Here is a 23,944-nt window from a genome sequence, read left to right on the forward strand (position 1 = left end):
TGCGGTTCTTATGAGACACCCCGGTGGGGGCTGGGGGAGGAAGCGTCTTTGCTTCGTGGCTGTGCTGTGTGCTGTCTTGTGCAGGGTGCTTGTCAGCTGTGCTTGGAAGGGACCTTCAGTAAGGGGCGGGGGGAGTCAGGCAGAGGGGAGGGGTAGAGTTCTTTTTAATGGGGTAAGGTTGATATTACCAAATCTTACTTTGGCTAAAGTATACTGGCCAATTTTAAACTCTTGTTCAGATTCTGTACTCATAAGACTTGTAAAATCAATGCCAGTAGTGAGGGTGTTTTGTTATTGTTGGGTTTGGGTTCAGGTCTGTTCCACACAACTCAGTGTGGAGGCCTGGTCTCCTCCTGTACTGTTCCCCCAGTGCACGTGATGGAGTCCCCACTGTGTGCAGGGTGCTTTTATGTACATATCTTCAGTTTAGTCTTCCTGAGACCTCTGTGGGCTGCGTGCCTTCGAAGAAGGCGATAAAACCTTGGAGTCCCCACCCACCTACTGCTCATCTCAGCAGTAAGAAGCAGCCATAGTGGATGGGGCTTCCAACAGGGGCCACTTCTTCATGCAGAGACTACCCTTTGTGGCCAAGGTTAGCTTGGGGCTGGGGGGTTTTCCAAAGGGAGTTGGGAATAGAGAGCACTGAGAACCGGGGGACATCACAGGCTCTTATCCTTCCCTCGGGGTCTCCTCTCTCCCTGTTGGCCGACTCCGGTGTCTACATTTATACCTACATTTATACCTGAGAGGGGATCCTCAGTACTCCTCCCCTCTACCTCCTTCCCTCCTTCCCAGCTTCTCTGGGGGCTTAATCTTTTTGTACAGCTTCTGAATGAGTTTCCAGTTCGTCAGCGAGCGTCTGAAAGTGTGGCAGCCACAGGTGGTCCGGTGCTACCTTTTGGTAGCTGAACTGGTGCTCCCCTGAGAACTTTCAAAAGTGGCTCCAGAAATCCTGGTTCAGCCTCAGGGCTTGCCTCATCAGAGAGTCAGGCTCCACTGCTTCAGAAAGGCTCTGCCATTCCCCATCTTTGACATTTTGGTGTTGAAGCAATTTTTAATTGATTTCCTAAATTTCTCTGAGCAATTATAAGGCCAGCAGTCTCCAAAGTGGTGTGCATACATCCCAGCGGTGTGGGAAGAAAATATTAGAACTTCTAAATAGATTAAGTCCATGTGTAAGAAGTCACATGTCACACTCCACACTGAGGTGTCCTGAAGGGACCATGGGGAGGCAATCCACAAGCGAACAATAAGAAATGGTAGAGGTGACACGTCTAATGTGTGAAGATAAACACATGCTTCTCTTCAGCCACATTATGAGGTTAAAAAAAGTAACCTAATCACACCTGATAAGAAATCAGACAAAAAATTTGAAAAAGTCAAGGAGACTGTTGGGAATATGGATTGAGATCCATTCTCACCACTGATGAGCCTCACCCTATGTACATCACTCTTTGCAACATTAGGCGTGATAGTATCGTAGGTAGTTACAAATACATAGACATACATACATTAAAAGAGAGTGAACCAAAATGTTTTGCTTGAGGGAAGCACAGTCAAAACACTTAGGAGAGACTGGTCGAGGCCAGCATTTCCCCAGCAAGGTGCCTGGAACACGAATTCCTCACCATGTTAATGCAGGAGGTCTCCCAACCACCTTTCACTACCAGCCTCATGGATTACCTGAAGCTTTCCCTTCCCGTGGTGATACAAGCCAGCACAGCACTCACTAATCCCAGTCTTTGGGTTGCGTGTGTTTACCTAGTATCATTGACCATTGTTTGCTCCAAACCTGTTCATGCCGGTTTTGCCTGTCATTGTGTTTGAGTAATTTAATTAAGTATTATGTAAACCAATGAAATAGGAGTACAAAAAGAAAGAGATCTGTTCTATAAAAACTAAGTTGAAATAGATAAACTGTGGGACATCCAAACAATGGAATATTATTCAGTGCTAAAAAGAAATGAGCTATCAAACCATGAAAAGACATGGAGGAAGCTTAAATGCATATCACTAAGAAGCCAACCTGAAGAGGCTACATACTACATGATACCAATGAATATATGACATTCGAGAAAAGGCAAAACTATGGAGACAGTAAAAAGATCAGTGGTTGCCAGGGGTTTAGAGAGGAGAGAAGCATGAACAGGCGGAGCACAGAGGATTCTTAGGGTGGTGAAGCTATTCTGTATGACATTGCAGTGGACCCATGCAGTTTGACACATGACATTTGTCAAACCCATAGTGTCACCAAGAGTGGACTGTAATGTAAACTATGGACTTTGGATGACAATGATGTGTCAGTGTAGATTCATCAGTTGTAACAGATGTACCACACTGGGGTGGGATGTTGATAGTGCGAGAGGCTGTGTGTTGGGGATGAGGAGGCAGGGGATACATGGGAACTTTCTGTACTGTCTGCTCGATTTTTCTGTGAACCTAAAACTGCTCTAAAAACAAGAAACAAAAAATGACGCATTTGGATTGTTTCATGGTCTTTTAAGTTTTCTCTCTATAAAAAAAAGAAACAAACCAAAAACACACACATACTAGAAATTGTAGACCATGCACTATGTATTATGGTTTATAGAAGAAAAATGGTACAGAACTCCAGTGAGTGGGTACACACCAAGAAAAGTCCTAGGGTCTATGTTAGAAGATTGGAAAATGTTTGTATATTTGTACATTTTTTAAGTCAAATAAAATGTTTACAATAGTGCATGTCATTGTTTAAGCATTCTCTGGTTTAACAAACTTTTGAGTAACCAAACAACTCTTAGTTTTGATTGCATTGGATAGGAGGATTTCTACTGTGTTTTGCAGGGGTTGAGAGAGAAGGGTTTTGTTTGTTTTTTATGAAAATAAGTTTAGGAAAGTTGGGGTAAATAACGTTAAAAAGATTCCTTTACTCTAGACCTTCTCAGAGCATTTACTATCCCTACTGTGCATTGTAAATCGCCAGGAGAGAGATAGAGTATGAAATGTTCCTTAAATTTATTTGACCACAGAACCCTTTTCTCCTCTTGGGAACATCTATCATCAACTCAAGGAACTAGTGTTCTGGGGAGCAGAAACGCAGGAGTACAAAATACATACATATGCTTGAAGCAATAAGGTTTTCAACCTACTCACTTTTAGGGGGCCCCCTGGCTGGTTGGAAGAACAACCTTGATTGGCAGTTGTGTGCCTTCAAGTTTCAATTCTGCCTTGGCTTAGGACCCAGGGGCCACTCAGGCACAGAGGGCTCGTGGTTGTGTTAGAGAAATAAAATGCTACCAAACCAAGATGCCCTTCCTAGAGGGAGGAGGCTGCATGGGGCATGGGGAGGAGGTGTTCAGCAAGGGAGAGAGGGGAAGTGCTTTGGCCACCAGGAAGTCAAAGTTTCCTCCAGTCAAAGGACTGGGAACAGACGTAGAGGGAAGAACAAAATCGCAATTTAACCCCAGTGTGCTGTCTCCCTCCCACTCCCATGCTTCTGTCAAAAACTGCTTCGTCTTATAGAAACCATGACCACACACACACTGAAAATAAGACGCATTTGGAGACCACTGACTCCACTTGGCCAGGAATGACTTCTTTTGGATGAATTCTACTCTCCTTGGCTTCCCCTGACTCCTGTCTACAGGTACAGATGCGTGTCTGAACTTGAACTCATGATGAAGAAACATGCTGGGAAGATTTCCCAGCACTCTGGTAAAATAATTCCCCTTCAGCTGAGCCCAGAGCTAAACCCCAAACCAGCTCTGTGGGCATTTGCCAGGTCATGGTCCCCAAACCAGAAGTGTGTGACAGATGTGGTGCCTCGCCAGACTTATCTGTGAGCCAGAGACGTGCCACAAAAAGTACCCTGGAAAAAGTATCCAATTTCTTATCAAAAAATTTCTGAATACACGTCAGCTCTGTCTTGTCAAAGCTTAGACTTATAAAAGCCTTAAATATCTTAAGCGTGATCTTCTAGGCACATTAACTCTTTTGGATTTTCCACTTCAACTGAGCTAGGACAGAGGTGATATGTCTACTTGCCTTTATTATCCTAAAGGAAAAGCAAAATCAGATTTATATCTTTATGATGGAAAGTAGCCAATTGTAGAAGAAATGCGGAATTCCATTTTCAAAAACAAGACCCCCCCCAATAAATAATATAGTAAGTGCAAATACCAGGAGCCCCTGCTCTGTCATATGGATGTTTCTGGGAGGGAGGATTGTGCTGGGCGCTTCCTCGGTGTGCACTGAGTCTTCTGTCAGAAAAGCGAAAGTATGAGTAAGAGATCTCATCTGAAATTAGAAACAGCTCGGAGCAGGGAGGGGCCCTGTGGGTGCTCTCACTGATGGCCAGCACCCCCTCCACAGAAGGGAGTGGGGCCGGGCTTGGCTCCCACCTCTGACTCGGCAGGTCTCTCTCTGTTTCAAGACTTCCCTGGGGCCACGCACAAGGAAGTAGGCTCTACCCAACATAATTAACACACACGTGTGCTTTTGTCCTTCCATATGGAAGTTAAGGAGTGTTGACATACTTCCATGCTTCCATTCCAGCACTGTCATATTATCTTAAAATTTGGTTTTATTTTTTAACAGATAATACATTTACCTGGTTCAAAACTCAAAATGATATAAAAATATAAAAAAATGTATATTTAGAAGTCTTGTTGCTACCTTCGACCTCCTTCTGCCAAACCTATGTAACCACTTTTATTAGTTTTTTTATATACCCTTTCAGTGCTTCTTTATACAAGTACTAACTGATTCTTTCAGTCAGTGCCTATTCACTGAGCACCTACTATATTCTAGGCTACTATATTATAAGCACTCTTTGGGGGAGGCGTTCTCGTGGTCATGGAGCAAAAATCCTTATTCTCGTGGCGTTTATCATCTAGAAAGGATAGACAGACAATAATCAATAAACATAAAAAATAAGAAAATAATGGAGTAGGGAGGATGGTGGTGTGGAGGTTTGAAGGGGGACACATTGCAATTTCAAACAGGGTGGTGAGGATGGACTTCACTGAGAAAGTGACATTTTGAGCAAAGTTTGAAAGAAGGTGAGGGAGTTAGCTATGTGGGAATCTGGGGAAACAGCATTCCAGACAGAAGAACAGCCCATACAAGGCCCTAAGCAGAGCATGCCTATCATACTTATGGAACAGCAAAGACCCGAGTGTGGCTGGAGTGGAGAGAGTGAGGGAAGTCAAAGAGAAAGAGTGAAAGGACAGATCAGGCAGGGCCTTGCGAGGCCGTCAGTGTTTACTCTGAATGTAACGGGGAGCCTGTCCCAGATTGTGAGTGACGTGAGCTGACTTATATTTTAGTAGAATCTCTCTGGCTGCTGCGTTCAGAATGGACGGTGAAGGAAGAAAGTGTGGGAGAAGGGAGAGGCTGGTTTGGAGGCTATTGCAATAGTCCAAGCAAGAGAAGATGGCGGCTCAAAGAAGGCTGGGAGCAGTGGAATTAAGTGGTCAGATTCTGGGCATATTTTTGATCCATTAGTCACTAATGGATTGGGTATTGGGGTATGGGAAAAAGAGAAGAATCCATGATAACTCCAAGATTTTTTTGACCTGAGCAATTGGGAAAATAGAATTGCCGTCAGCTGAGAAGGCAAGTTAGGGAGGGAAGATCAAGAATTTAATTATGTGCAAGTGTAGTGTGAAATGCCTTTTAGAGATCCAAGAAGAGATGCCAAGTGGGCATAAGATCTAAATTTGAGGGTTGTCAGCGTGTGGATGGTATTTAGCCATGAGACGAGATGAAATAGCCAAGGGAGTGTGTAGATGGAAAAAAGGAGGTGGATCAAGGGTTGAGTCCCAAGACACTCTCATGATAAGAGCTGGGGGTCGGGAGGGGAAAAGGAGAACCAGCAAAAGATGCCTAGAAGGAACACACAGTGAGGCAGAGGCAAACTAGGACAGAGTGGTATCCTAATGTCTAGTGATGGAAGTTTCTCAAGCAGGAGGAAGTGAGAAATTGTGTGACATGTTGCTGATAGTCAAGTAAACCCAGTGGGTTCGGCCTTGTTGAGGTCACTGGTGTTTATGACGAAATCAGTTTCAGTGGACTGCTGGAGGTGAAAGCTGCGTGAACGGGTTTAAGAAGGATTTTGAGAGAAGTCACAGACAGGAAGTGTAGACATCTCTTCCTGCGAGTTTTGCTAAAAAGGGGGCAAAGAAGGGAGGCAATAGCTGACAGAGGAAGTGGGGTCAAGAGAAAGATTTTTATGAGGTGGGAGAAATAATGTGTGCTATTGTGAATGATCCAGGAGAAGGGGAGAAGTGATGATACTGAAGAATGCCGAATGTGGGGGACAATGACCTTGAATAGGCTTGAGGGAATATCCTCCCCCTTTATTATATTTATCATATCTTTCTTTTTTTAGTATTTTGTTGAGTTCACATTGGTTTATAACATGGTGTAAATTTCAGGTGTACATTATTATATTTCAGTTTCTGTTTGGACTGCATCGTGTTCACTACCAAAAATCTAATTGCCATCCATCACCATACATACGTGCCCCTTTACCCTTTCCGCCCTCCCCCACCCCTTCCTCTCTGGTAACCACCATATCTTGCTTATAAATGATAATATTTTATATCCACTGTTCTACACCATGAATTTTTCATTTAATCTATGGTTCTTTTCATATCAGTACATGGAGAAGTTCCTCTAGTTTTTTACAGCTGCATACTATTCCATTGGAAGTGGATGTGTTGTTTCCAGGCTTTCACTGTCCTAAGCAATGCTACTCTGAATAACTGTGTATATGCTTCATCTCACGTATGTCAGCCCTGCTGCTGTTTCAATCCAGGAGCTCAAGTTCATAGTCTGTCAGCTCTCAACATTTCTAATCTGACTCTTTCTTCTCTCATTTGGATTTCCTCCCCTTTTTTATTAACTGTATATTCAAATTAATTTTGCCTTATGACATCAGGAATGTACTAACACACATAAATATAATAGCTCTTCATTTATTTCTGACGGTTGTGTTAGGCCAAAATAATTGTTCCCAGATGCATATACAGACTTAATGAAAATAGATGTCATGTAGGATCAATAATAACAGTTGACTCGAGATTTTAGTTATGGTAACAGAATATTGTTCACAGGACATCAGAGGTGCTTTTCCTAATCTTTTCATTAGGAATCTTGTTAAAGATCTTTCTTATTCCCATGTTCTGGAGGATCCTGTGTCCTCACCCACCTCCTCCCTCCCCGCCTCACCCATTAGTTTTTGTGTATTTGGAAATGACACTTGTGTTCAGTGTTATGTCTCAGAGAGTTGCCATTTTGTAGCCATTAACGGTTGTTCAATGTTTCATGATACTAGTGTTGGTATGTTTCTCCCCCCAGACCTTTGGAAACACCAAGTCATGAAAGAAAACTTTTCAGTTATTAGACCACAAATAGTTGAAAAATTTATACAGAGATTAATGGAAAATTACCAGGATGACGGACTAGAGGTATGTACTGAAAATTAGTCATTCTGGAGTGTTTTTTTTTTTAACATAACCCCAAACAAGGAAGAATTTCCCCTTACCACATTGCCTAATGCTTCCCTTACTCCCGTAGAATGAAGATATGAATACTGAGGCTGAACTCGAAGTAGTAATCACTTGTTACCATTGTAATTTTGGAAAAATTTCTAACAAAGATGGGAGAGTAATTAGAATATGCATGTTTGCTGATTTCAGATCTGGCCAATTTTTTAAAGTAAACTTGGAGTTTGTTTATGAAGGAGTTATTTTTAGCAACATTTCCTGTTGATTTTTTAGTATAGAAAATTTAAAACAGAGAAACCAAAATAGCCTATAATACCACTATTAATACAACATTTTTAAAATGTACAATATGAAAAAAATACCTAACAGCTCAGACAGGCAACAGTTGCACCCCTCGTCCACTTCCCCATCCCCAGTTTCTTCTCCACAAAGGAAACCAGTATCAACAGTGTTTTTGTGTATACATATTTGAATCCATAACAACTCTCTTTAAGTATATTTAACAATAATATATACTTAATACATACAACATGCATACACATAGTCTTTGGAGTTTTGAACTGTTTACTCTTGACAGAAAGTGCCTTTCTAAATCAAAAGAATCTGCTGAAAAGGCAGGATAAGAGAGTGTATGTGGATATTTGGCCGTAACAGAGCTTTTAGGATCATGAACAAATTAAGCATAAGTGCATTAGGTAGATATGAATCCAGTTTCCTTCAAAATTCAAATATTTAAAAAAAAACCTGACTTAGCAAAATGTGTTCAATTTTTTCAAAACAATGTTTTCTCCAAATTTACATTTTTCTAAGCTCTTCAAATATTCCTCATAATTTTATAATAAACACTTCTGTGCTTAATTATGAGGTGGAGAATTCACAAGCTTGGTTGGGGATAAATTTCTCTTCACACCTTGATGATTTATACGTATTTGCTGTAAGTTTTCAATTATATCCAAATGTGGTACTGTGCAATCTGATGAGGGGGTGAAGTGGTTCCTTTTGGGTCTCTGCAGCTCAGGGGTTCTCAACCAGAGGTGATTAGGGTAGGGCATGCTCAGAAAATTGTTTGAATCAAAAAATTTTGTGTCTCTTCTTAAAAAGGAAGGAAATTCTGACTCATGCTTCATCATGGATGAACCTTGGAGACATTATGCTAAGTGAAATAAGCCAGTCACAAAAAGACAAGTGCTACATGATTCCACTTATATGAGGTCCCTAAAGTAGTCAAATTCATAGAGACAGAAACTAGAATGGTGGTTGCCAGGGGCTTTGGGGAGAGGGGATGGGGAGTTGTTGTTTAATGGGTACAGAGTGTCAGTTTTGCAAGACGAAAAGAGTTCTAGAGATTGATCGCACAGCAGTGTGAATGTACTGAATGCCACTGAACTATACACTTAAAAATGGCTAAAAAGGTAAATTTTATGTTATGTATGTTTTACCACAATAAAAACAAATAAAAAGTTTGTGGCTCAAGATCTGCTCATCCCCTATCTGTATACTTCACCCCAACACTGAAGGCAGGATCTCCTGGGAAAGAAATGTGGGTATTAGTAGACAGGGCAAACCCATATCCGATACAACTGACACTCAGGGCACACTGCAGAGGTTGGCATCAGCCAGCTGGTGTCTTGGAATAACAGGACCCGAGGATGTTAGGTCCCGCCAAAGTCTGTGCCTGGTGGCTTCTAGCCTCTTCTGGATCATCTGCAGTGACAGGGAACTCACTCTCTTCAACCTGGCCCCCCATTCCTGGCAGCTCTTGTTTCAGGCAGCTCTTACTGAGCTGGATTTGGACTCCCCACCATCTCCACCCGGGATCCTCGTTCTGTCCCTGGGACACCACAGATGGTTCTGACCCCTCACAAAGGGCCTTTAGATACTGAGGGCAGGTCAGTCAGAGAAGCTTAGTGAGCGCCACTGGTAGCATGTGCGAAGCCTCCGTAAAATTACAGTGAACAAACCCAAATAGGTGCCCCTCTGGGTGGTGGGTTACAAACCGTTACCCCTCCCTCCAGATGGGTACAGGACAGGCCCTAAGCCCTGTGCTCCACTCTGGGCCCCTCCAGACGGACCAGGTTCTTTGGACCATCTTTCAGTGGCCAGAAGCCCATCATTGTACTGTCCCCCAGCCTACGTTCTCCATTTGTCCACAAGGACAACATGAGAAACCTTCTCAGAGGTCCTATTGAAATCCGGATACACTGCATCTGCAGAATTTCCTGAGGAAAAGGGTTAATCTGACCTGAACTTTCTTGAACCCATTTTGGCTCCTAGTGATCTTTGCCTCCTTCCCCAAATTCTAGAAAACCAAGCTTTCACAATCAGTTCTAACATCTTGCCCAAATTTTACACCAAACACAGTGGCCTGAAGGTAGAGACTGATCTTTATTGCAAATCAGAACTGCAGTTGTCTATTTTGTGGATTCCAGAACCATTTCCCTTCATATGCCAAGAGTCATTCACTCATCCAGCAAGTGTTTATAGATCTCCTATTTTTTTTTTGCAGGCACTTTATTAGAGATATAAAGGCAAAAGGTACAGTCCCTCCCTCAAAGAGCTTATGGAAACAGGTGAACCAGCAGTGTTAGGAAAAGGCACTTTGCATTAAGTGCTTTGATAGAGGCACACACAGGGTGCTATGTGAGCTCAGAGAAGAGGGACACAATTCAGCTAGGGAGTGGGGCAGGAAGTAGTCAAGGAAGACTTCCTGGAGAAGGTGTTGTTTGGGCCAAGTCTTGAAGCACAAGTAGGAGTCGGCCAGATGAGGAGAGGACGGGGAGGGAAGGCAGAGCAATCCAGGAAAGGAGGATAGCAGAGTTCAGAGAGGGATATTGGAAAGGTGGGCAGGGCCAGATGCTGAATGGCCCTGTGTGCAATCCTGAGGAGTTTGGATTTCATCCCAGAGTCAGTGGGAAGTCACTGAAGCATTTTGTCAGCAGAGGTGGGTTTTAGAAACATCATTAAAACATTTTGTGTGTGCCTGATGGTAGACGAATGGTTATGAGGGACTCCGAGACGAAGCAAACCACAGAAGCACAATTTGCTCCCAGCAGGGCTAGACTTTTGCCATAAGAAGGCCTGGCACCTGCCATGCTTCACCCCAGGCTGGCTCTCCAGAAGACCCATGAGGCAATCTGGTGCTCTTTCAGCCAGCGCCGCCCATCACAGTTCCGGTTTAAGTGTAGGTGAAGGAATCAGCGCACAGGGGGCACTGGGCCAGCGGCCTTCACTCTGTGGTTCTCATGGAACTCAGGGGTCTGCCTTGGAGGGGAAGTTGGCAGGTGAAGCCCCTTCTTGCTGCATTTTGACACAGAGCTGACATTTAGTGACCTAGAAAGGTAGGGTGGGTTGCAGAACAGCTTTTAGGAAACAAATTGCTCTGAGACCTCAAAGAAGGATTGTGCCAACAGAAGCCACATGGGCTGTAGTGCCACAACAGACGCTGCTCAGCTGGCTCCAAACGCTGCCACTGGATGGCCCAGTACACAGTCTGCAGGACAAAAGATCACCTGGAGAGAGGGACTGCTGGGAGCTCGGGAGTCTCCCTGCACCTCTCCGTCACCCCTCAGTCACAACTTCTGTCTGCCCCACCTCAGACATGCTCCCCATTCCATATGCCCATTGTAGATGCTCTGGCTGGGCTCTTTACCCACTCTCCCTGCCTTCACACTCACCAGCTATGTGCCATCCCCTTGAGCTGATCTTTCAGCCCAACCTCCTGAGGCCTCAGCAGAGCCACTGAGGGAAGGAAGCAACACAGCTTCTCTGGCCTCTGGAGATGCTCAAGGGGAGTCCTGGCCGTTCCCACTTTTTTGGTGTAACACAGACTCACCCAAGGGCTCCTCATCCTTGCTGGGTAAAGTATCATGCCGGCTAAGAGGGGATGGCAGAGGGCCACTGTGCTTCAAGTCTGCGTTTCTGTTGGTTTGTGATCCTGTGTCTGTAGTGGCTATGGTGGCAGTAGTTTGAGAAGCGTTTGGCCTGCTGCTCTTGCTCTTGGAGGCTCTCTTGGCACGCTCGGGTCTGGGCACTGCTGTCCAGGACAGTGAGGGGTGAGTCACTGTGGCTGACTCCAAGCACTGGGCCCGGGCCACCTGGATGAGGTCACCAGCCACACCTTGCTGGCCTCCAGTGTGGTCTCATGACTTCTCAAGGCTTCAGGCTTTCATCATACTCAGTCCGGGAAGTGTTTCCTTTGTCATTACTAAATTCACGCAGCCTTGGCCTTTTCACCATAAAGAAGTCAAGGTTCCAGGGGATGGAATCTTGGTTCCCTTTACCTAGGTGTCAGCAGCTAGCTCTGGCTGTCCTCCTCACTTTCCAGGGGCTGGATGGACTACCCTCACCCCCAGAGTGTGCATGTGGGAGGCTGAGCGCCTTCCTGTGCCTGCCTGGCTCCTGCTCATAACATCCCCCGTGAGCAGAGGTTTTCATCTGCTGTCTCCATTCTGCATATCTTGAGTGCTTTCTGCCAACTGGCTACGGTTAATGACCTTTATAAAAGCTTTACTATCTTTTAATTAGTATATACATTTTATTTATACATATATTTTTATATATAATTATTTTAATTATGGATATATTTTATGATTATATTAGAAAATAGAAATATGATTGTTAGAAAATACATTCATAATCTTACCCTCATTGATAACCACTATTATTATTTTGGTGTATTTCGTTCTAAACATTATAATTTTTTTTAAACATGCACTTTTTTTTTAACAAAATAAGATTATTCTATATGCCCTTTTGTTATAGTGCACTTTTTTCACTTGACTATATATTATAAACATGTTTTCTTGTCAATAAACATATGTCCACAGCATAATTTTGGTGGCTGTTTAGTATTTCACCGTCTAGGTGGGTGAGATGGATTCAACCTGTTTTCCATTATTAGATTGTTTCCATTTTTCTTTTCTGTTGGAAATGCTGCTATAAAGACCATCTGTTGACATATATATATATATATTTGTGTGTGTGAGGAAGATCAGCCCTGAGCTAACATCCATGCCAATCCTCCTCTTTTTGGTGAGGAAGACTGGCCCTGAGCTAACACCCGTGCCAATCTTCCTCTGCTTTATGTGGGACACCGCCACAGTATGGCCTGACAAGTGGTGCATTGGTGCGCGCCCCGGATCCGAACCCGGGCCGCCAGCAGCGGAGCGCGTGCACTTAACAGCTGTGCTATGGGGCCGGTCCCTGTTGACATATATTTTTGTGTATAACTTTTATTATTCTCTAAAGATAAATTCCTAGAAAAGGAGGTACTGGATCAAAGGGCATGAACATTTTCAATCTTTTCACAGACAGTCCTAGTCTGCCCTCCAAAATTCCGCACTGATTTCCCCTCCCATCAGCAGTGGTGAGCCGGCCATTCTCCTCACTCCATCAGTACTGGATTTTGTCACTATCTGCCATCTCTGCTAGTTTGCCTCAATAACTTGCCCTGGCAAAATCTGTCTGGGCTTTCTCTGGAGGTCAGTAGGGGCACTGAGGTTGCACTAATAGGACAGTGTCCTGAGCCTCACTGGGACAATGGAACCAGGGCCATGGGAACAACCCCAGGCTGGGAGGACAGCCTAGCTTCCGCAGCAGACTGCTGGTGAGGCTGGAGCTGCCTGACCCTGGAAGTGTCACAGATAAAGCTCATGGAAGCGTGCAGGCTGAATCTTGGAGTGGGTCCCCTAAGACCCCCAGATATGCGCACAGACACACTCATTGATACACATGGGAGGACACACACATAGAGACCTATACAGACACGCACAGCTAGAAACATACACAGAGAAATACAGACACACAGAGAGACACACATATACATACACTAATGCATACAGACAAACACACAGACATATTCACAAATGCACACAGACACACTCACTGCTGTACACACACAAGCACTCGCATGAACGTGGAGGTCCTAGTCAGGTAGATCTGTCCCATCTTTCACATATTGGCTCTCATTTCTCTCCAGAGCCTAAATCTAAGCCTGCTTTAGAGGGGTGGACTTTTCTTCTGTTCCTTAAAGGCCACCTCTGCAAAAAGGGTTCCCAATCTCCTAGAGAAATGGAGGGAATGGGACTGCCCAGAGTGAGCAGTCTGGCCCTTTGACCAGAGCAAGAGGGACCCCTGCCTGATGCCCTCTGGCTCTCCTCCAGCCCCACCCATCCCCACAGGGTGAGATATCCCTGTGGCCAAGGGGTCGTGTCCACTCAGATCCCTGGCCTCCCTTCTAGACCGTGCTCCAGGTACCCGGGACCCTGGAATTCCCTGAGCCCGGGGCCTCTTCCCCAGATCACCCTCCCCAGAGGGAGAGTCGGACCTCACCGCCAGTGTGCACACCGTGACCTGAGGCATGGTCAAGGGCAGCTGTGTGGGGGTGTGAACGGCTGGGGTGTCTGCTTACATGCATGCAAGGGTCCTCCACATGATGTGAGGCCAGAGGTGGGAAGAGAAGGTCATACTGTAAACTATGGGTTGGGGACCAGCTCTCCCCAAGTCACCACATTTCACCATAGAACTCAGAGTAGTCCAAGAATGATAAATTTAAACGTAGCCTTCCAAGTGATTTTGAAAGTCTGTTTTTCAAAGTAGAAGAATTAAACATTTTCATTTTAATAATTTCTTAGTTTGATTTATAACCTTTAAATATTTGGGATGCTGAGACCTGTGGTATGTGGGCCTCCATTTGTACTCTTATTCCTGGTCCTGCGAATGCTAAGAGCAGACTTGAAAGAGAAGCTTGCAAGGCAAGAGCCGATGTTTTTCTACGGAGGAGAAATGGAAGTGAGTCTGTGAGGCAAGGCAATGTATGCCATGAGCCCTGGTATGGTGAGGCTGCCCTGGTGGAGCTGCTGTGAATGATACCCCTTCCTTTTCAGATCACTTTCAGGAAAGACCACCTTGAGGCCTGCCTCCTTTCCCTGGGTTGTGATGTGATGGCAAGAGAACGCAGCAACTTCGAGAGCTACTCCATGTGTTATGAGCATGTGTTGGAGCATGCTAGGCAGAAGCTCTTCCAGAAGGAGCAAGTATGTTCCCAGAGAGACAAGAACTGCGTTGGGGAAGGTGTGGGTAGGCAGGCTCAGGAGTCACTCTGAAGAGGAATGGGGGGAGGTGTTCTTATGCAAGAATTGAGAGTGAATGGTACTCCCCCAATTTCTCTTCTCATTGGCTCATTTGCTTGGGTTCTGGTATTCTCAGCAGCAAAGTTGAGGGCCTCAGCAACACTGGGTTGTGTGCTTAGGAGGCGTCTAGTGGGGAATATAAGAGGTCAGTGACAAAGGAGCTGGTCCCCCAGGGCAGATGCACAGCTGACCTTCCCACCCTCAGCAAATACAAGGCACCTTGTGCTGTTCCTGATCTAGCAACGAAGCCAGGATCCTTGAGTCGACTCTGTCTTCAGGATGCACATCATGGGTCTGTCTCCCTGATGAGACTTCCATAAAATGAGATCCCACTGGTGGGCTCCAAGAGTCACTTCTCCTGTCCTAGATTACATACAGTTTTGAAATGGATTGCATCAGAGGTTCAGTGTAATTTTAGTTTGTACCTAAGAAAAGTGTTAAAAGTCTGAAAAAAATCAAATGAATCATTAAAATATCAAAAAATGAGTCTTGACTTCACCCCCCATTTGGCTTATCTCCATAGCTGAGTCCTCTGCATGAGTGTGAGTACCTGGAAGTTGGTGCTGTCTTTTGATGCTGTGTTGGGCATCCTAAAGTCCAATGGGGCAAGAAGGGCAGTCTTGGCTCCAGGTGGGGCCCAAGAATCTCAAAATGAAGCTCCAAAAATGGGAGGTGTCTGGAGCACGTTGTCCTGAATTGAGCCGCAGTTGGAAGAATAAATGTTTGAGTTTGGTTGTACACTGCTTTCTTCTCTTCAGGAATTAGAGGTTTTACGAAGAGGGCAGAGTCCACCTGAAGACAATGCTGGTCAGGTAGGTCCTCTATTACTAGAAAGCTTCTCTTCTCCATTTCCCAAATCTACATTCTCAGCAGTAGCCAGACATGGCACTCCTGGTATCATTTTCTTGTGCACCATCAGGGGAGGCCTGTAGAAGTCCTACCAATGAAGGTCCACTGCAGAAACCCTCCAGGAGTGTGCTTTCATTTTTTAAGCCGTGAGGGCATTTTTTTTTTAAGTTTTTTGGTGCTTTTTGTTATTTTTTTATTGCTTTTTAATTGTTTAATCTTTTTGTTGTTATTTTTGTGGTTTGTTTTCTTTTGAAGCCAGTTAAAGTGCATTCCAAAGAAAAAGAGGTATTTAGGCTGAGGTGTCACGGGAAGGCCAGTTTGGAAATGGAGGTCAAGACAGTTGAAGTATTGCCTCCAAATGAAATGTGCTTAAGTAGTGTTTCTTCTGTGGTCGTTCATTCAGCCACCATTTATTGAGCACATACTGTGTGCCTGGCACTGTTCTGGGACCCTTAAGCCAACCTTAGATCCTTCCACCCACATTTGCACAATGGGATATTCGCCTTCCTCATTACGTTCAAAATTAAAGTGCAAATTCAACATTGGTATACAAAGAGCTATTTTGTAGTGGCAGTTTGGGCCTTCCTGAATTATTTTCCATTTAAAAAAGTTTCTGCTGCTAGGTTGCAGAGCTCAGTCATACTATGATCATGGAAATCACTGCTCTGAGAGCCCAACTCACGGATTTGGAAGAGGAGAATCTGATTCTCAAAAAGCAGATTAGAAAAGACGTCCAAGAAGAATATGAAGCCTTAGTCCAAGCTTTGTTTGTGATATGTTTACACATCAAAGTAAGTGACCTGTGTCGGACGTGTGAGCAGTCCTGTGGGGAACCAGCGGTGACTGACCCCATAGCAGCTGCACACAGAGGGATCCATGACAGAATGCGCTTGTGGTCATGAGATTGCTGGGCCTGAGAATTCTCCAGCTTTTAGATGCAGAGAGTGAGTCAGCCACGTGTTATCATTATTTTATGGTGATAGACACTCGATTTTAGATAATTTAGAAATGTGATATTTTCCTCACTCTACTGCCAGGTGTTGTTGTTGCCGTCTGATTGCTGTTGAGGGAAGGGTGGCTTCTTCTTCTCAAAACCCTAATAGTTTATGTCCCTGTTTTGTCTACTGAAGGTGACCACCCAAACAGGAGAGCCCAGCACCCTGGGCCAGGCCAGACCCCAGTGTAGGTAGCAACAGGCACCTCTTGAGAGCTCACTGGGCAGATTCAGAATTTCAGTCAGCTTTCAGAGATTTTTCCAACCCTCAAAATGCACAATGCCAGCCTTTCTCTCACATCTGGTGTCAGGGAGCTGCTGACCTGTTGGTGAAGGCCCATCCAGAAGAAGAGCGATGGGTGCCCATGTGCCCACAGTACTAGGGAAGCCTGTCCCTTTCTTATGTCTGAGCAGCTGTAAGATGGAGGCCCCATCCCTCCAGTGGACCATCACAGAGCCTGGTCCAGCTACCGCACAAGTGTGGATTTCAGTACAAACCTACCAGCCCCCAAGTCCACAGCTTCCCCCAAACCTGCCCCCTTCCCTGCTACTGGATGTTCCCCAGAGCCAGCTCCAATTGGCTTACCTCGCTATCTCTCCCAGGGGGATTCCAACGTGGTCCCTGAAGTTGTGACATTGAGAGGAGCTTCCACCGATGCTCTGCCTCGGCCTGGTCATTCCAAACAGGATTGGAGATTCCTTCTTATTTGTGAAGCATTCACAAAATACAAGTGCTTACAAATATTAAAGGGTCAGAACCAAAATGCATTGGGCCTGGCGCCTCGGGGGAGGGGTGAGCAGACAGAGAATTCTAGAATTTGCTAAGCCATCTTTCAGGTATAAAATTGTTGAAAAATTTCTTAAGTTCTTTTTAGCTTCTGCCAGATTCCTAGACAAAACATGGATTCTCTACTTCTCCCAGGCTAACCTAGTTCCACAAGCCCCCCACAGTAGGGAATCCCTGTTCTACCCCAGGGTCCCAAGAGAGTAGTAAAGATTTTGCTCTGTGGCCAGAGGCCAGGCTTTCTGCCATGACTCCCCAGCTGGGCACTATTGCCCTGCTTTCCTCTCCAGGGAAGTGGTTCAGAGGTGAGAGGGCACCCCACTCCCACCCCTCACCCAAGGATGCTGGGTCTCCAGTTATACTTACCAACCATCCAGCCATCTCACCATAAGCCGTTAGCCACAAGCCATTCAGAACAGGCTGTTCATAATGAGATTTCTGCTGGAGCCTACCTAGGAAGGCAGCCAGCCTGATTCCCTCCTCTGCTTCGTCTCTTTTTAATGGAGTTCCTCCTTAGTGGCTCATCTACAGTGTTTTATCTGATTAGATTCTGCTGAGTCAACCTGATGGCAAAAATCCCCAGGTTTAAATTCCCAATAACCCTTTGGGGGAGGGAGCGATTCGGCTTTCCACCTGTGACCTCCCACTCTTTACGCGCTCAGCTCTCCTTGGCGTCGGCCGACCTGGGCAGGCTCTAAGATGTGCAGGTGTCCACGGGACAAAGCCCTGTGGATTGAAGACAACACTGAAGGGCCGCTAGTTGAGACTTCCAGATATTACCTGATGGAATAATTAATTGTCTGGGTGGATGATTTTTAAATATGAAATCATTTCTGAAAGTTGGGTTTTAGAAGGCAAAATGACTCTTCCTCAACTGCCCTTCCTAAACTTGAGTCTGCAATTTGCAGGAAAAGCTGGATGAGAATCAGCTTAATTTGATCCAAAAAGTGTGTGAGCTCATCGATGAAGTAAGAACAGAAGGGATTGACAATCTGAAGGGCCTAAAGAAAAAATGGGGCTCCGCCAGACCTAATGAAGAAATGAAAGAAAACCCAGCCAAAGTAAGTGATTTCATTTAGCAACAGGATATCAGCATATCATCCTAGCATCCGACTCCACCGCTCACTGTTGCATTCCGGTCTGGTTTCCCCGAGAAAGCATTGCATCAGGCATTTAAAAAGGGCACAGGGGCTCACTGCACAATTATGTCATCTTCTAGAAGGCATGTTTCTGATGTTAGGATTTGTGCCCTTCCTGAGAAGAATGTTGGGGCAGCCTTTTCTGAAAGTGAGCCTTCTTGGCAGGAGCAGCTGTGGGCCTTGGAGCAGGACAACTGCAGCCTGGCCGCCCTGGTGTGCAAAGCGCGGAGCCTGGGCCAGTGGAGGCTGGCTGTGCAGCAGGCTCGTTTCCAGGGCCAGCTGAGCAGAGCCGAGAAGGTGAGCAATGGGGGAGGGAGGCCCTGCCCAGCAGGATGGGCGGGGGAGGTGGGAGGGTGCAGACTGGCCTTCTTGGCTGCAGCTGCTGCGCTGGTGTCGCGTGGCAAGACAGACCATCTTAAAGGATCTGACAGTTGGGGAGTTTTCCTGGAAATGGGTAATGTCAGAGCCTCGGGAGAAAATAGGAAAGAGCCAGAAGCAAATGGCAAAGAAGTAAATGGGAGAACAGATCAGAGAGTTTAGCAGACGAAAAGGAAAAGATGGAGGAGAGACTTTATCGAGGGCTTGAGGCACCTTCTTCAAAATACTGCAACTCTTTGAGTTGCTAACATGATTATCTGAGGAAAATGAAGTACTAACAAAATAATAAGTGGAAAATCTGCTTTAAGGCAAACTGAAACCAAAGCACTTATTGATAGCGGTTTGGAAACTTTCACTTACTGCTTCTGAAAGTCTTGACTTACGCCAACCTGTCACACTGTTCTTAACTGAAATCACGGAGGCCGTGACCAGCAGGAGCTCCGTTCGACCAGAGGTGTCAAAGAATGATGGATGATGAAGTGGTTTAGAGACTGCTTATGAAACTAAAACTGTGAAAAGGAAACTTATTTCGTATCTTACTGTGTTTGGGATGTTCACAGGAAGCTATGCAAAGTAAAAAAGAGTGTTTGAGCATCAAACTAATGGCAGAACAAGAAGTGGTTTTATTTCGTCAAGAGTTACTGGCTCTGGGCCGGCCCCGTGGCTTAGCGGTTAAGTGCGCGCGCTCTGATGCTGGCGGCCTGGGTTCGGATCCCGGGAGCGCCCCGAGGCACCACTTCTCCGTCCAACGCGAGGCCGAGTCCCACGTACAGCAACTAGAAGGATGTGAACCTATGACGTACAACTATCTACTGGGGCTTTGGGGGGAAAAAACTGAATAAATAAAATCTTTAAAAAAAAAAAAAAAAAAAAAAAGAGTTACTGGCTCTAAGGCAGGCCCTGGCCAGGGCTCAGGCTGACAACGTGAGGATGTGCAGGCAGCAGGATAACCAGGTATCTGAGCCCCACCACCTCTCTTCTGCCCTCTCTTTGAACACGCTCTACAAAGCTGGATGTGGCAACTACAAGTGGCACCGTGCTGCCTCTAGCAGTCACCAGAGCTCCGCAGCGTGAGGCCGAGCAGCCAGCGCTGCCAGAGAAAGACGGCCTGGACCTCAGCTTCCTTTCTTCTCCCTCCTTTCCAGCCCAGAAACCAAGGGCAGTGGCCAAAAGTCTTCTGTTCTTATTCATATTTGGCTAAGATGGTGAAATATTACTCATACATAAGATCGTTCTTCTGTGTGTGTGTGTATGTGTGTGTGTTTCTCTGAGGATCTTTTTGCCCAGAGAGCATCCTGGGGTCTGAGTCTCTGCCTTTAACACAATCCTTTCATGCTCCAAGCATGCTTTCCATCAACAGCAACCCTCTGCCCGTGGAGTGCAACCCAGGCGTCAGCATTATTCCCCCAGCAGAGTCTTGGGTCCTTTCCCGATGATCCATACTAAGTCTTACTTTCAAAAGTTACTGCCGCTTAATAGGGGCTGGCACCAAAATAAAGGTGTTTCAAGTCTAAGCTCTTAATAACTGTGCCACCCTCTGAGCATGAATGAAGCAGAGAGACCCTAGGTTTAGAGCGAGAACAGCTGAGTTTAAATAACAGCCTGGGAAAGCTAGGTATATTTAAAACATGAAATATAATTTGTTTATTTGGACCTAATTCCTCCATTATTGTGTACCAGGTGAATTATGATATATAATTATGTAAACTGTAAAGTCATCATACAAATATTAATCATCATTATTAATATTATAAATAAGGATTGACCATCTAGTACTTATGGTGCTACTGATTAGAAAAATTTCAGGGGCCGGCTCCGTGGCTTAAGTGGTTAAGAGCGCGCGCGCTCCACAACTGGCGGCCCGGGTTCGGATCCGGGGCGCGCACCGACCGACGCACTGCTTCTCTGGCCATGCTGAGGCCGCGTCCCACATACAGCAACTAGAAGGCTGTGCAACTATGACATACAACTATCTACTGGGGCTTTGGGGGAAAAAAAAAAGGAGGAGGATTGGCAATAGATGTTAGCTCAGGGCTGGTCTTCCTCAGCAAAAAGAGGAGGATTAGCACGGATGTTAGCTCAGGGCTGATCTTCCTCACAAAAAAAAAAAAAGAAAAATTTCAGAACAGAACCAAATTGTTACTACCCTTTTCCTTCTTTAGCCGTCTGGAATCTAGCTTCCCCAAAGCTATTTTAGAAGTCAAAACAGAGGCAAGATTAGACCCTCCCTCCCCCATTCATCCCCACTCATCCCCCACACATATTACATCATCAGGTGTCTCCAGGTTAACCCTTCTACTGCCATCTCATGATAAAGGCTCAATGATAACGCAAATATAGTTTGTGATGGATATGATTATTTGGTTAATAAGCCAATTAACATACACATTATCATCAAATTTTGGGATTAAAAAACCAAATTATTTGACCTGATACTGCTGTATAGTGGCATTATCATTCGCCTGGCTTTTCTTGGTGTGTGTTTGTTGTTTTTTCCTCGGAGCTGTAAATGCCAGGCTGGGCTAGATCCTGGTGGTCTTGCTGCTGGCTAGCACGGGACAGAACAGCTGGGCTGTATTACCCTGAGCCCAGGAATACCACACAGGTCTGTCGCTGGGCCCCCAAGGAGGGGACAGTTGTGTTGGCCAAACGCTCGTTCCCCGCCTTCTGCTGAGAAGAAAGACTCCGCGCCTTTCTCATTTCCTTGGCCTCTCCCTGCCACAGGCTCAATTGCTGGAAGAGTTAGAACACAGAGTGACGCAGGAAGCTTGCCACCGGCAGCAGCTGGATTTCATAAAAACCTCCAGCATAGAGAAGCTCTTGGAAGACGTGGAACACAAAGAACAGCACCTGCAGCTCCTCACTGAGGAGGCAGAGAGGGCTTCCAAACTGGGCCAGCTCCAGCAGAGGAAAACTCGGAGGGAACTCCAACAGGTAACTCCAGGGAGAGGTAGCGGCTCCTGGAAAGCGAATCAGGGTGCACCAGCCAGAGCCGGTTCATTCTTCCCGTCTTTTCCAGGCCTCTCGTGTCCTCCACAGCAGTGTTTCTCCACCTTTGTCACTTCTAGGCACACCAGGAAAATGGAAATATTTATACCCACGCTGGGCAATTGCTCAGGCTGCTTATGGTGAGAGATGATGGCTTGACCACCTCAAGGCCCAGAATCTTGGCACCCTTAGAACCCACTCGAAAAATGTATTTCTACCTAGCTCTAATCTTGGAACTAGGGATCCTTTAGAAAATTCTGTTAAGTAATCTGGAAAAGCAGCAAGTATCATGGAAGCTATTGTAAGGGGATTTTATTTATAGTGTTTCTGGAACTGCAGAGACAAAAAGGAAAGGCAAAGGTAGTTTTCAGACAAAATATGTTTTTGTTAAATATACCCCACAGAAAAAAAAAAAAAAGAGGAGGAAATAATACAATGTAGATGTGGATTAATGCAAATTCCAACAAAGGAGACCACAGAATGTAATTGAATACAAAGGGAAAACAGCACCTTCCAGCACAGGCTCTTCACACATATTCATTGAATGAATAAATCACTTAATTAATTCACCAGAGATATTAGGAAACAAGAGTTGGAAAGTTAAATTTAATTATTGGCCAAGTGTTTCAAGTGCTCAAGGAGGAGATCAGCAAAGAGAATACAAAAATAAATGGAAAAAAAAAGGATACAAGTGGAATTGAGGCAATGCTAGAGTAAATATTTTTGTAGAGATGGAGAGAACATGAGTAGCTTTAGAATAAAAGAAAATTAAAATTTCACATTTGTTTCATGAAAAGTAATCTAAAATATGACTGAACCCATAAGAAAAATTTGGTGTCACGTATTTGTCCTTCAAATTATGCTTTTCTAAAAGCCACCACAAAAATAGGGAGGTTCATAGAGTAGTTTCTCGAAGTCCTCTCTAATTAATAGCTAATATTTGTTTAATGGCAGAGATTCTAAAAGTAGTCAAAATATTTCGAAGTTTCTCTCAACAAATACACATTTTTAGTATTTGTATGTAAAAACAGTCATTGGCTCATTCTAAACAACCCCTTCAACTCCCCTGGAAGCTCTTGTGCCCCTGAGCTTAGCCACCCCAAATAGCAATCCACTCAGACAGCAAGAGCCCCCACAGCCAGCAGTGGCTTTAATCTGTCTCCAACCTCCAACTCCAGCGGTGGCTTTTGACCCTCTGACCTTGGAGATCATGAACTTCCTTGCCTACCTCCTGCTCCTGGGACGGTCACTTAGAGCATAGGCCCTAGACTCAGACTGCCTGATTCACATCCCCAGGCCCTCCTGCTGTATGACTTTGGGCGAGGTCTGTGGCCTCTCTGTGCTTTACTTTCCTCATCAGTTCATGGAGAATAATGTACTGACTTCATGGGATTTGGGGGAGGATTAAATTAGGTAATTCAAATAAAGCACATAGAACAGGGACTGATACACAGCTCTTGATAAATATTGGCTGTTTGTCTTTCTGTTGGGAATATGAAGGTGGACAACTTTGGAAACAGGTAGATAGACCTCTGTGAAGTAGGAGTAGGGTGTGCTAACACAAGGTCCTTATTAAGTATGTTTCTTTCCTTTGCTAGTATTTTTCAAGTTGGTTAGCAATGCCTGGCTCAAGGAGTCTTGATATGTTTTCCCCTGGCTCTCGCCCATGAAGAATGAGGATCCTACACAAATTCTTGTAGTACAGAGAGGGACCTTGGGCCTAGTTTATATTAGGAATTTTTTCCTAACTCTGGGGATCTGATCATCTACTGCAAGTTAAACTACACTTGAGAGCATCTGCACACACAAGGAACCTCCCCCGTAAGGTTTGTGAGACAAGCCTGTGGTTGGGTCTCTACAGACACTAGTAGGATTTAAAACACCTGTGGCTGAATTTTTGCGATTAGCATGCGAGATTACACTAATTTTTGTGTATGAGTTTCCTAGGGCTGCTGTAACAAATTACCACAAACTAGATGGTTTTAAAACACCAGAAATTGATTCTTCCACAGTTCAGGAGGCCAGATGTCTGACATCAAGGTGTTGGTTCCTTCAGGAGGCTCTGAGGAAGCATCTGCTCCATGCCTCTCTCCTCATTTCTGTTGGCTGTCTGTAGTCCTTGGCATTCCTCAGCTTATAGCTACGTCACTCCCATCTCTCCCTCCCTCATCACACAGCCTTCCCTGTGTGTC

At 45.1% G+C, this 23,944-nt stretch overlaps 1 protein-coding gene across 1 annotated transcript in view; it reads left to right on the forward strand.

Annotated features, from left to right (window-relative positions):
* LOC106800543 (uncharacterized) overlaps positions 1 to 23,944 on the forward strand; it is a 138,792-nt gene that overhangs the window by 108,659 nt on the left and 6,189 nt on the right. The window contains 9 exon segments of the mRNA XM_087443743.1: positions 7,342 to 7,451; positions 14,375 to 14,524; positions 15,379 to 15,432; positions 16,093 to 16,260; positions 18,156 to 18,308; positions 18,540 to 18,683; positions 19,325 to 19,424; positions 19,642 to 19,718; positions 21,489 to 21,698. Coding sequence (XP_087299869.1) covers positions 7,342 to 7,451; positions 14,375 to 14,524; positions 15,379 to 15,432; positions 16,093 to 16,260; positions 18,156 to 18,308; positions 18,540 to 18,683; positions 19,325 to 19,424; positions 19,642 to 19,718; positions 21,489 to 21,698 — 1,166 coding nt within the window.

Source organism: Ceratotherium simum, chromosome 19, assembly GCF_057802395.1.
Source record: "Ceratotherium simum simum isolate JZ-2026a chromosome 19, ASM5780239v1, whole genome shotgun sequence".
Taxonomy (NCBI): Eukaryota; Metazoa; Chordata; class Mammalia; order Perissodactyla; family Rhinocerotidae; genus Ceratotherium; species Ceratotherium simum.